Raw genomic sequence first — 13,803 nt, forward strand, 5'->3', positions numbered from 1 at the left:
GGTTGATCTAACTACACCTCTACGAAGGTCTGTTCATCCAAAGATTTTGCAGACCAGTGTGAAATCTTTTCGGTTTCGGGCATGATAACTCTTTGCCCTATGGCTGGACACATGCTTCAAAGAAGATTGCCTGGTGATCGCTGTAGGTGTAGCATTTGTTGACGCACCAGCACATATCACGCGCCAGCTCATGACTGACGAAAGTCAGGTCTACAATCGGGCCTGACCCCTTTCTGAAAGGTGTTTACAACACAGTACACAGCACAGTGCAATGATTCTGATTTATTTGAATAAACCTCATTTTCTCATTGCAGTGAGCGCCTTCGTAAATTCCGGACATTTACCACTTCTGGCAATATCCCAGTTATCCTGTCCCTATTTTACTTCGCACAATAGGCATTTGGGGTCCCTATTGCACTCTCTGGCAATATGGCCTTTCTCCCACACCTTCTGCATCGATCGGATCGATCAATGCTGCTGGTGCATGCCTTCGCGAAGTGCCCAAACATGAGACATTGAAAGCACCTCTTTAGTGAAGTTTGTTCTCTTAAATGGCATCCAATCCGAATCCTTCTGGCAGCTAACAACATCTGCGCTGCCTCCGCTGGTACTCGTATTGTGGCCGTTTGAGTACCACCATAGGCTTTCCGTAAGCCCACAACAGACTCCTCAATAAGTTTCTTCAACTTGAATTACTCTTTCAGAGGAGCACAAATTTCTCCTTTCTATGTCACTTCATCGAGATCCTCACATTGTATATTGATCTCATGCTTTTAGGAACGCTTTTAGCCGCCGCAACCATATTGTGATTTTGCTCCCGTCCAACGCTGTGTGTCAATCTTCTGCATAAGAAGATTCTCAAGCTTTGAGGATCGGTAACATGCGCTTTTCCAATAAAATTACGTCGCACTGAGAAGGGATTCCCTTGATTCGAAGCAGATATTGCATTTCGAGAAATTTACCGCGTTTCTACTTATAGGATAATAACACACTCCGAACAACCTTCCATTTAATATTACTTCCCAAACTCCACTACTTATAAATTTTTCTGGTGAAGATAAGCATTCGTACTTTGAAAGTACTTTAATCGGAGAGTGGAGTATGCAATATTGATTTATTTTCCTTTCGAAAAAATAGTCACCATTATTCAGTACTTTTTCCAACACAAGGATCGTGGTGCTATTCACAATACCCAGTATCAAGCTCCAATCTTAAAGGAAGCAGAAAATGGCTCTTCATTAGACCTCCTACACGACTCTCTAAGACCCCATGGTCAAAAACAAACGAAAAAAACGGTACTCCCCTCGAAAAAGCGCTCAATTGCGCTCCACCAATCGCATGCTGCATACGTTTAGCGGTACATAAATCAATAAATGTTTCCCAATTACCTGAACCAATTGGACAGGCGAAAGTGCATTTGCTAGCGGTCATCATGGGTTTTAGGGAATATATGTAAATGCTTTTGTGTGATATGAAGTCGGGAAAAAAGGGATTTGGGAATTTGAAAAGGAATAATGAAGGTAGTAAACGATTTTTTTGACCCTCTACAGAAGGTTGGACGATTCTGTAGTCTATAATATGAAAAAAATATATGACGACTCTTTGGTTGCGAATAAAATCCCTCTGAATAGACTGCGATGTTCGCATTCGCCCACCACACCCTGAAAAGTTTATAGAGGTACGTAGAAAAAAAAGATGTGGCCGCCCCTGTTATAGTTTATTGAAAGCCTCTGTTACATTTGACCAGTTGAAGAACAGAAAGAACGACTTGAATATTTCATCTGTTTTATTTTGATAAGTTTTGAACTATAAGGAAAAAATATAAAATTTGCTTGGGAAAAACATATCACAAATACTCGCATTAATTATAAAAATAACAATTTCCCTAGTATCCACCATAATAATAACTGTTGTATCACTGGTTCAAATAAAAATAAAGAAGACCGTTGCTGTGTGTTGTGGCCCCCTCAGTGGAAATGCCGAGTAAAGCTTTCAAGAAATAGCAAACTATTTTAACGATGACAACATTTCAATCTAATTTTCCACATCCTTAATTTTAAATTGCAGCTTTCCATCAGGGATGTTTATCGCAGCTGTTTTAAACTTCAAATCTGGTCTGTCCCATTCAATATAAAAGTTCCGAACAAGCTTAGAAACAAATACCTCTATCTCGAGTTCAGCAAAGCGCCGTCCAATACACATTCTTGGTCCAAATCCGAATGGAAGAAACGTGAATGGACTCACGCTTTTCGTTTCCTTACTAAGCTCAGATTCCTGATTTTTAAGCCATCGTTCGGGAATGAATTTTTTCGCGTTTGTATATAGTTTATCGTCCACTTGAGTAAATGCAGATTGCAATAACACTTGTGTACCTTTAGGTATCCTGTAACCCCTCAAAACTAAATCTTTTCCAGTCTCGCGGAAGTTACCATTCACCACAGGCAAGATTCTCATCGCTTCCTTGATGCATGCTCGAAGGTATGGTAAATTGGACATGTTTTGTGGAGTCAGAGGACTGTCCTTTTCGGGAAGAATTTTTCGTAACTCATTACGGAGGAGTTCTTGCTTATCAGGATTCTTTGCCAGGTTGTATACGACGCTAGTGACAGCCGAACTCGTCTAGGAAATAGATAAAATTTAACTTTGAACAATGCCCCGTCATTCTATGATAGAAACTTACTGTATCCACGCCTGCTACGACCATATCCGTAGCCATGACTGTGGCCACTTTTGGATTGATTTTAATAAGCTTCTCAAGGACGCTTTGCTCTTTCTCACTTTGCATATTGGTTTTGGATTCCAAACGTTTTTTAGCTTCATCCACATGGTGGTAACTAAAGTTTGTTATAACATCTAAAACACGCATCATTTCCTTGAAGTCTGCAGTGGGAAATACTTTCCACATAGATGGTTTTAAGTCGAGTACAGTAAGCAAATAAAAGAAAGATTTCACAGCGGCAATAAATTCATGCTCTTTACTATTTTTATCCAAATTTCCCATAATTCCGAGACGTGTATCCAGAGCTATTATGCAAATAGCCTCCAATGACCACCTATTCAATTCATCCTCGAAATTTTCAGGTAGTTCGTATGTGCTCGGATCTCGAATTTTCTTCATTCTGAAAATAACGAATAATTTATTAAATACATTTCAGCATCGAACCAGAAACTAGGAAACATCCTAAGTATACCACAAAAAACTTACCTAACCATAAAGTCATCCATAAATTTGTCGATTTGTGGAACATATAGTTTCACAATTTTAGGTTGCATCATCACCGGATTCACGGCTGTCCTGAATTCAGCCCATTCTTTTCCTTGCCTATTAAATTCAAATAGAATAAAACATTTTAAAATATACATATATATTTTGTCATATATTGAAAAACATACTCAATTCCCAGTCCCCCGCTGAAGAATATATCCGGTCGAACCTTCTTTCTGTAATGAGTGACGGTGTCCAAACCAGGACGAACAGGCCAAACGCCTTCTGTACGATAAATTGCTTCGAAATCTTTTGGATCAAAAACAAGGGCCATGTCAGGTTTTTCAAACATTCCAGGCATTTTATAAATTTCTCCATACTCATGACGGTACTGTTCCAATACTTCAGTCATATCGCGAGTTCGAAATTTTCCTAAGGGAAACTAATCAAATATAATTTATAAAAGGAAAAATCGAGAACAGGCAACCTCCAGGTAAAATATCTTTTAACAGTGTTAGCCGCGATGGTCCCGGTAGCTTCTCGTACGGTAGCGCCATATTCCATTCTTGTTGAAATTGTGTTTCCGCAGCAGGGGCGGAAGCGACCTGCAAAAATACTTCATTTTAATCTATGAAATACATACAATTCGTCCAACTAGGCTGAGCGGAAATGATTGGTAATATTAGTCAATGCAAACTTCAAAGGAGGCAGTCATTTCAAAATTCTATTCGAAAAGCGCGCACTTTATTTCTTCCCTTCGTTGTAGGTTGTGGAGTAATACCAACTGACCCTCATTGTATCTTGTTGTTATCATCACTATGGTTCACATTTAGTTCCTTTCTTTTCTTTAGCATGTAACCATCGTTACTGTCCTCCGCCCTTTGAGAAACACAAAAGTAATCAGACCTAAAAATGATCTTGTTAATCCATATGACATCAACAACAAGAATATCCCTCGCTCGTAGTTTTTCTGATTTGGGTCGACATTTCTTGAAATACCCTTCCAATATTCAGTTCGTTTCAGTTGATTGTGCATATGTACACATTATATATTGGCATTGTAAAAGGTTTCTGAATCTAAGTACATATCGTGGTGATGAGGGAGCTCAGTAGGGAAGATCTCCTAGGAAGTCAGAAGTGTCACCTGAAGCTAAGCCAAGGCGTGACTATCGTGCCAAGGGCTGAATTGTCACAGGAGTTAAGATGAAGCCATGAATGATGAACTCTGGGTACCAGGCGGCCCCCAGCTTGAACTAGTCTTGACTGTGGAAAGCGACTATGCCGAGATCGACTTATTTTCTCCGGTAAAACTAAGGTCATCGCAGCCAATTAAGAAAGAAAACAAAAAACGAAAACCTATAAAATTAAAACTAAATCTCAATCGTGACGATCCAACCCTGAGTGAAAGGGCAACCGTAAGCTCATCATTGGAGAACCTGAGTCTAAACTCAGATTCTCCACTTACTCAAGTGAGAACCAATCGGATTGAACCCAGTCATTAATGGACGAGCCGAAGCAGGCTCCTCCTGTCAGCACTCCTGACCCCGGGCTCAAATCGGCGCAACCTGCTGAGGCTAAAGTCTTGCTCACGGGTAAACATCTGTCTTTGTCTGCCTTCTGGTAAACCGTCTCCGGGTAAACCACCTCCAGGCAAATCACAACCCATGGGCTGCGGCAAGGTTGCCAAGGAACATCCGAAGCACCTGCGGTCAAGGGCAAGCTAAAGCTTCAGCGGACCTCGGACGATCCCAACTCTTCGTCACAAACGACAGCAAAGAGGGCCCGGCCGGCAATGACTAGGCCTTTATTTGCAGCCAAGGCTATCGAAGCCGATGGATAAATCTTGTATGACGACACCAACCTATCCGGTTACGATACGTGCGAACAACTTAGGAGGAAACTCATTCTTGCAGGGCATTAAGCTTCGCTTTAAGACGGTAGGTGTATACCGTTATGTTACGGCTAAACTGGCTCAGGCAGTATTGCTCGTCGATCAGTAATGTGTAGGAGTGGACGCGACTTAACCTGAAAGGGGTCTCTGAGCTTCCATTGTTCAAAAAGTGCTCCTCGTGGCTTCCAGAAGATGAGCCTAATGGTGCCGAGGTTTTAAAACAACTTAGTGTCAACACCTCCACCTATGACGCAGAAGAAGTTCCCAGTGGAACATTCATCGGAACTATCCAATATGTCAAAAGTAAAGGCAAGGGGTAATAGCAGGATTTGGCGTCAGCGCAACGCAAGACGATTGAGAATAATTAAAGTATCTGATGGGAACCGATCTGCAGATCCTCAATTTTTGTAATGAACCAATTTTCTTCAACGTGGTCAGGCGAGAGATCATCAATATCACAGTTGCAACCCCTGGTATTACGACTCTAGTCGGAAAGTGGAAAGTACCAAACGATATCAGAATTTCTGATCGCAGACGCATTGATTTCGTAGTGAACATGGATCTATCTTCAACCACTCCATTTCGGAATCCGTGGAAGACAGATTGGGTGATGTATAAAATAGAACTGAGCGCCCGAGTTACAATATCTAGAAGGCGCATCAAATCCATTGCTGGAATTGAAAAAACAACTAGCATGAGAAAAAGCTTCCGCAGGAAGCTGCCTACTCAAGACGCCAAAGGAAGGTAAAACACCATGGTTGAATTCGGATTTGGTAAAACAGAGGAAAACGGTATGGGTGCTCCTCAATCGTGGTCTGAAGTCTGATTCAGCCGCTGTGTGGAATCGGTATAAAGAGACTAACTCCCTTGAGGCAACCTCAAAGCAGAAGCGGATCCTTGTCAAAGAACATGACCAGAAGCTGGGTTATATACATATGTATACAGAGCGAGAAGTAAACAGAAAACGATGAAGAAACGGCAAACCATTTGGTTGAAGTGCATTTCCAAAGAAAAGTCCAAAATCTCAAATCGGAGTCAACAGGTGCATACAGTTCTTTACCGAGAAACTTGAATCTGGCACGCAGGCTAGTATCACTAAAGCGAATAAAATGGGCATATACATAAATGCAAGTCTGTAGGTCCGGATGGCATCATTCCTACTCTAGTAAGAGAGGGACTTGATGCCCTGGGTCGCCGAATTCGGAATACCGTGCATATCTAGCGCACGTTCATATGAAAGTGATATTCATTCCCAAACCAAAGAAAGAAGTCTAACGTCCTTTCTGCTAAAAGGACTAAAAACACTAGTAGATCGGATCATAAAGTATACATACATTCTTAAGTGGCCACTTCGCTACACACACACACCAACCAGAAAATCATATCCACGAAAGCAGCATTCCATGACCTCACGGCAAAAATTGAAAAGGCGATGTCCGAAAAACAATACACCTAAAGCACATTCATAGAATTCGCGGCAGTTTGTAGCGCGGCGAGGCAGCATGGAATCGATCCGCTGTTAATTAGTTGGATCCTTCACATGCTGAAATGGACAAAAAACCAGAAACTGGTGGCCCAGAATTCTATTGGCCCACAGGGAGAGGTTCTCTCTCCCCTGTTGTAGCTCCTAGTAGTTACAATCGCTCCTAGAGGATGCGAAGGCAAAAGCCTTTACGAGCGATCTAGCCATAATAATCACCGGCAAGTATGCGGGCATGGTATGTGACCGCTTAAGTGCAACTCGGGGCAATCCACTCGAAGCTATCCTAAACCTACTCCTCATTCATTTCTATGTGATCCGGAAAGCATCCAACGACGCATATGGACTCGATACTATTGGTGCGTGGAAAGGCAGCCATGCGTCCTTCTGGAATTTCCTTGACAAACATCCAGTAGCTGTGATCTCGACCGATCATATGGTTTCCAAATTTGTCTTTGAAAATACATACTCTGTCGTAATCACCAAAAAAGAAGAAGAAAAAGCCACGAATCTTTTGGGATTATAGACCTAATAATCTTCACCGATGGGTCAATCATGGAAGAGGGATGGGGTGCAGCGGTGCTCTCGAGTAATCCCATTACGAAACTGACCTGACCCCTCCGAAAAATGGCGACCATATTCTATGCGATATATTCCATTTTAATGGCAGCAGAAGAATACTTACGACAAAAATGGCGCACCATTCGAATCTGCTCCGACAGTCCGGCAGCGTTTTCAGCACTAAACAGCAACAGCATATCAAGCCAGAAGCAAGAACTTTCCACGAAGCATTTCTGATGTGGGTACCAGGGCACACAAAAATCGCTGGTAATGAGGAAGCTGACAGACTGACCCGCCAAGGATCGTGATCCACAATGGTGGGACCAGGACCACCCACTGTCAAGTCTACAATGAAGGACGAATTTGCAAGGAATCACCCAGCCGAGTGGGGAAGTTTGCACTCTTGCCGGTAGCCCAAAATCCTTGTGAAAGAACCCGACGCCGCTGGAACGATATTTGTGTTGTCCCCTAGAAGTAGTACACGAAAACCCCAGTAGGGCATTTACCGGGGTACTGCTTCTCAAACTATAATTCGAAAAAAGATGGGGTGGTGGTTTCGGCGATATACAGCCAATTTGAGGGGGAGCAAGAGACTCAGATCCCAGATTTGCCAACGCTGGGAACAACACGACACGACAGTCCACCGTTCAATCAGATCTGAAAGAGACTGCAAGAAGATCGATTTTGATAAGCTTTTGTTTTACACAAAACTTTAAAAATAAAGGGAATCCAGAAGAGTGTTTAAATTACCGTCCGATCTGGTTACTGTCCCATTCCATGAACATTTTTGAACACATTCTGGAAAACCGTATTCGCGACATCGTTCAAATTACCGTGAATCAAGCGGCGTTTGTCATGAACTGCGGAACCATGAGAAGTATCGCCCTGCTAACATTGCATTTCTCGGTCGTTCAGCGTGCCAAACGAATGCTTCCGGTATGCTCTGCGGCAACACCTAGTACCCGAAGAATACATATCTGCATCGGTATTCATCAATTAAATGCCCTCTCACCACTCTGCTTTGTTCTTGTTATCCAACGTCCAACGGAGCAAAGCAAAATGGAATTATCGCCTCATGCAACACGGTCTCAGATGGAATTTAAATAAAACTATCAACCCTAATGAAACATGCACTATCACTGTCAGTGGTAGTGACCAGCTCAGAACCGAGTGATTTAAATACTATATAATATTTCGGATTCCTGGCATATCATTTAGGAAATGGCAGTTTTCAAAGACATCAGCACCCTTGACGTGTAAGGGAGACTTCCAGGCTGTGCAGAATCCTTAATAAGGATGAGTCGGCCGAGTTGAACTCTATTTGAAAACCAGATGGTACTTTCGCGAACTCCAAAGTTGAGTCTGTACAGACCCTCTTGGAATTACACCACCCCGAATAATAAGTCTCAGAAGAGGGAGAAAAAGAATTGGCAGTTTCTGCAAACCCTTCAACACGATGGTGTTTGCCGAAAGCCCCTAAGGCCACACAATATTCACTAAATGAAAACCAACATGCTAACCAGCGTGGAAAGTCCTGTGAGTCTACTCTTCAATCTTTGGTTTCAAAGATAGAGGACGCATCTCTGAAGAGCGGGTACGCGATGTGGGGCTCGTGGACATTGAAGACGCGTTTTACTGTGCGCCCTTCCAAAAGCTCTGTGATGCCACCAGAGAGCATGGTGTTGATGAAACTTTAATTAAGTAGATCTATTACTATGCTTACGCAAAGATTGCTGTGTGCTGAAGCGGGGTATTGATCGCTACCTAAAAACGGAAGCGAAGAAAGGTTGCTCACAAGGAGGTGTGCTATCGCCGTTTCTGTGGAGTATATTGATCGACACATACTATGCCAACTGCAAAATCTGCCAATACATGCTCAAGCTTATGCAGATGACATGGCTGTGCTCATGTTGGTGGTCGATATCTCGGAACGGTGTGTAGAAATAGATAACGCGCCGTTGATTTGATTGACAGTTGGTGCCTCAGGCATGGACTTTCAGTAAATCCACAATTACAAAAAGGAGGAAACCGAATGGTCTTTGCCTTCCAGAGGTGAGGAGTAAAATCCTTCAACTCTCCAAAGAAGAAAAATATTTGGGAGTTATTCTAGACAAGAAGCTTCTTCGGAACAGACATGTAGAGGTGAAAGATTAAGTGAGCACTCATATGGACATATTTTGTTATCATTAAGCTGATGTTCGCTTATGCATCCGAAGTGTCGTTAGTTAAGGTGAAACAAAAGAGATTTCGTTGTAAACTAACCACATAGCAAAGAACTGTGTGTCTGGATATCACCGGTGCCATGAGCACGACATCCGGTGCAGCTCTGAATGCATTACTTTATTTGCAGCCCTTGGATTTATTTATACAGAGCACTGCAATGAGAGCAGCTCATAGACCAATTCAATTAGATCTATGGGGAAGCAATGGGCATGGGAGAGCACAGAGCATTGGAAGCGTTATTGGGAGAACTGAATCCGGTTTTCGCAAGGCCTTCTTATTCTCGGATCCTCATAAACCTGTTTGGTAGAAAATTTGAAGTTATCTTGAAACGAAGATAAATCTAGGATTAACCAGAATAATGCGTATCAGGATATATTAACGTCTTTTACACCGATGGCTCAAAAACAGAACAGGGTTCTTCGATACCCTTCGAATAAAACCGGGAAGTGAGCATTTACCTTGGGACAATATTCATTAGTCTTTCAGGCTGAAATGTATGCGATCTTTAGGGCGGCAACCTGGATGATTGACGAGCGGTTGAAGGACAGGCGCATCGCAATCTATAGCGATATTCAAGCTACATTGAGAGCTTTGAGTAGTCTTCGACCTCTTCAAAAATCGTTCAGGAATGTAGAAATCGATTGAACTCTGTTTCTAGATTCAATACGATGGAACTACTCTGTGCACCCGGTCATTGTGGTGTAGAGGAAAATGAAATTTCAGATGCTTTAGCAAAAGAGGGTTCAATTTCCCCCGGACCGGAACGAGGAATTGGGGTTTCATTAACATTGGACAATACTGCTATTAAAAGCTGGGAACAAGCTTCCCATATTGACAGGTAGCTGAGCGTTAATGTTGCTAAACACACCAGCACACAACAGCAAAGTTTATCCTGGCAAAAAGGAGGAATTCACTAGCTGGGCATGTGTTCAGAATAGGTTTTCTCCAAGATGATACGTGCCCATTATGTAATGAGGAAGCGGAGCCCATGGACCGGTTTCTATGTGAGTGCCCCGCCTATGTACGTATCAGACATCAGATTTTTGGTACTGATGTGCTACAACTACTGCGAATAGCATCACATCCACTAACGGAAATCCTGGGATACATATACGAATCCGGAATATTCCGTTAGACGGGGTAATCGATTACAACGGACCACTAAGGACTGAGTGCTCAGAGATTTTGCCTCTCCCCCACCTCAAACAACAAACATGGTAGGAGGAGATCGATGAGATGATTCAGAACGAGCATGTAAATAGCATGTGCCTCCTGCATGAATTAAGACATTTAGCGCTGGTAAAGTCCAGAAAGTTTAAAGCGAGTTCCACAAAGAACCATGCTGCTCTTTCGCTATGAAGTGACCGCAATGCGTCCTCAACCAGTCGTTGATCTATCTCTCGAGGGTTTCGAAGCAAGAGAAGGGGGGAGAGATAGAACGATAACTCATAGCTAGACCAAGGTATTCGCTTCTAAGGATAGGGGTAATAAGGACCTCTTTACAAAGATGAGGAAAGTAGCAATCCTCAAGACCTTTCTTGAAGATTATACATAAGTGGGGATGTATTGTTCTTAGTTAACAGGGAAAGGGTTCGAATGCCTATCAGAATCAGGTTCGACATTGATGTCAAACTTACTAATGAGGAGCACAACCAAAGAAAGAGTAAGAAGAAGTACGTCTTGCGATTCAGACCAGTCTGCACCTAAAAGACCTAGAGGCCTTTGTGACCGAGAAAATAAACACGGAAGAAGTAAAAACAGTGTATAGTATGTAACAGTAGAAGTTGGCAGCGTAATCAGCAAAATTGCTAGAAGCTGGGGTAGATTGAGATGAGAAAAACGGTTTTAGATCACCGCAACCAAGGACAGCCTCGATGCTCATCAAGTATTGCTTATGCTCTTAGACTTAATATGAACAAGGATGGGAGCACTTTTAAAATCCATACATTTTTCTGATGGTGGTTTTTATGGATCTCCGCAGTGGACCAAGTTGGATATGAGCACAAACATTTAGGAGCAGCATTGACGTATCTGGCGAGAAGATCGGAAGGGATAATATGAAAAATAATAAAAGCTTGGTCACACGTTAAGTTAGATAATACGCAATCCCAATTGATTGATGCTAAGGCTAAATTGAGAGGGTGCTCCTGAGCCAGCGCGAACAAATTGAAAACCCTCAACTTGTTACTTGAGCCTTCAAAACATTCTGTTAAAACAAATGGGCAAATAAGACGCAATCAATTTTATAGGTACAGCGGTTCAAACTCAAAATCGGACAAAAAGTGATTCATGTTTTGAACATTTTTTTTGAACTAATTTATTACTTTTTTTTGCAAAATTTATATGCTCTTTTGAGTTAATGAACAGACCTTTTAAGAGAAGTATATAATATTATATAATATATTTTTGTTAAACATCCCTATAAAAAACGTAACAACAAAACATAAGCAAACATTTATGTCAAACAAATAATCGGACAACCGCTTGAAAAACGGGGTTTCAATATTTTGAAGCATTTCCTTTCGCTTTTATCACTGCTTCTATGCGTTGGGTTATCGAGCGTACGAGATTCGTACCAAATTTTTGGAGAAATATTATTCCGCTCCTTCTTAATAGCCTCCTTAAACCTCTCTATATTTTTAAATCTTAATTTCTCTAATTCTCCACTTAATGGCGGACCTGACCAGGTGGAAAGCACCATTTTTTCCCATGGTCCAGACAATTCTACCCCCTCTATGTAGGTTTATTATTAGGTGGCATATTTTAAAAGTTATTAAGCACCGGTTAGCACCGATTTCTCTGTGTGTCCGATAATTCGTTTGATATGATTTTTTGCTTATTCCTTGTGTTTTGATTTTTTATAATAACGTTTATTGAAAATGTATTATGTTATTAATATCTCTTGAAAGGTAATTTGTTATCTAAAAGCTGCATATAAATTTTGAGAAAAAAACTTATAATTTAATGGAAATAAACATGTTCAAAACATGAAGCACCCTTTGTCCGATTATGCGTTTGTACATCGGCGTAGGAGGCGGGCTGTACTAAATTTTACTCGGGAATCGAAGCGTTTGCACGGTTTGATGAACATATCTTCCAGCCAGAAAGAAGGATTGGCGATCGAGACAAATTCGTTGGGATAAGTTAAATTGAACGATCCTATCGCTTCTCCGGGGTTGCTACTTTTAGTAAGTTTAACATATGACGGTAGTGAAAGTGAGCCAAATTTCGTCTCGATTTACTCCAATGCCTCATCACATCTTTCATTTGATAGGTGATCGTCGATTGATTTTCTAGTTCAAGCATTACCCATAAACATTCAAGCTGAAGCAGGCATCTTTTTAGGAGCTTTACATTTTCGTACCACGAAAAAATATTACGGCCAACACGACAACCATTATTGATATTTTTGAATGTCTCTAATTGATATACATTTATACATATGTGAATCATAAATGATGTTTGTTTGTTTACAAAAACGATAATAATAGTATATTCTTAAATATCTCAAATATCAACAATCAAGGCTTGTCGTATAGGTCACAGTGCAAAAAAAACGTAATCAGCTTCTCAAAAATAAAACATTTCTGGGAAAAACTTTCGTTCCAACAATATTATAAAAAATCTCCATAAATAAGTTCAGTCGTCTCATCAATTTACACCATTCAATCTACAAATACTACATAGACTCATTCATGCCTACTTAGTATCTGTTACTGATAAAATGAAGTAATTATTTGCCTGTGTAACTCGCTATTTTGATTTTCAGTTTATCGTTTCGAATATTGTGTGATACTGAAGATAACTAGAAATTCATGGCCACATTGGATGAAGTGGTTCAACAATAATGATTCGTAAATTCAGACAAAATATTTACATGTGACTCATTTTAATAGTCGACATGATGCTAAAATTAGCTTTCCAGCTTCCCAGTATCAGCTGTTTCCACGAAGCAACTTTGGATGCGAGTTAACCTAATCTATACTCTACATACCTGGGTTGCAAATAGTCGAACTAAATAGTTGCACTGGCCATTACTCCTTACAAAGGAACTGCCGACCCGAATCATCTTTGAATCAGTTTAAATTAACACAATAAGGTACGAACCAAACGAACAGCTCAGCGAAACTAACTTTACAATCCTATTTTTCAAATATGTCTGAATCTTATCTAAGCAGACAAGCTTTCGCTTCAAAGAACACCCAATCATCATAAATAAACACATTTATTTGAAAAAAAACAACCCCAAACGCGCGGTTTGAACGCAAAACCAACCGCAACCGAAAAATCGCAAAAGCACAGTTAAATTGGAACGAGAAAATTCCGGTGTTTGTTGGCATGTGCGACGAAAAGTTGCTTGTCCCAATAATTTGTCATGCATTGTACTACTATATTTGTTGGGAAAGGTCAGTTTGTCTAAGATGCTCATCTCTCTATTTGGAC

General features: G+C 41.0%; 1 protein-coding gene across 2 annotated transcripts; it reads right to left on the reverse strand.

Annotated features, from left to right (window-relative positions):
• Positions 1-1,768: 1,768 nt before the first annotated feature.
• Positions 1,769-13,512, reverse strand: LOC119651766 (probable cytochrome P450 12a4, mitochondrial). 2 transcript variants are annotated; one of them, XM_038055509.1, is made up of 6 exons: positions 13,355-13,510; positions 3,693-3,810; positions 3,394-3,637; positions 3,206-3,322; positions 2,681-3,119; positions 1,769-2,619 (listed from the first exon to the last, which is right to left on the reverse strand). In XM_038055509.1, exons 1-6 carry the CDS (start codon positions 13,427-13,429, stop codon positions 2,035-2,037), a joined length of 1,578 nt encoding a protein of 525 aa, XP_037911437.1. In that variant the 5' UTR covers positions 13,430-13,510; the 3' UTR covers positions 1,769-2,034. The 2 variants fall into 2 exon arrangements, with proteins under 2 accessions (XP_037911437.1, XP_037911447.1); XM_038055519.1 differs by lacking the exon at positions 3,693-3,810 and having other exon boundaries at positions 3,394-3,647; positions 13,355-13,512.
• Positions 13,513-13,803: the final 291 nt, after the last annotated feature.

Source organism: Hermetia illucens, chromosome 1 (genome assembly GCF_905115235.1).
Source record: "Hermetia illucens chromosome 1, iHerIll2.2.curated.20191125, whole genome shotgun sequence".
Lineage (NCBI taxonomy): Eukaryota > Metazoa > Arthropoda > Insecta > Diptera > Stratiomyidae > Hermetia > Hermetia illucens.

Excerpts from the sequence above, each read along its gene's own strand:
- LOC119651766 (XM_038055509.1), bottom strand. The coding sequence starts at position 13,429 with ATGATTCGGGTCGGCAGTTCCTTTGTAAGGAGTAATGGCCAGTGCAAC. Across the intron at positions 3,120-3,205 it reads ATGGATGACTTTATGGTTAG|AATGAAGAAAATTCGAGATC; the intron begins GTAAGTTTTTTG and ends CGTTATTTTCAG. Across the intron at positions 2,620-2,680 it reads TCGTAGCAGGCGTGGATACA|ACGAGTTCGGCTGTCACTAG; the intron begins GTAAGTTTCTAT and ends TCTATTTCCTAG.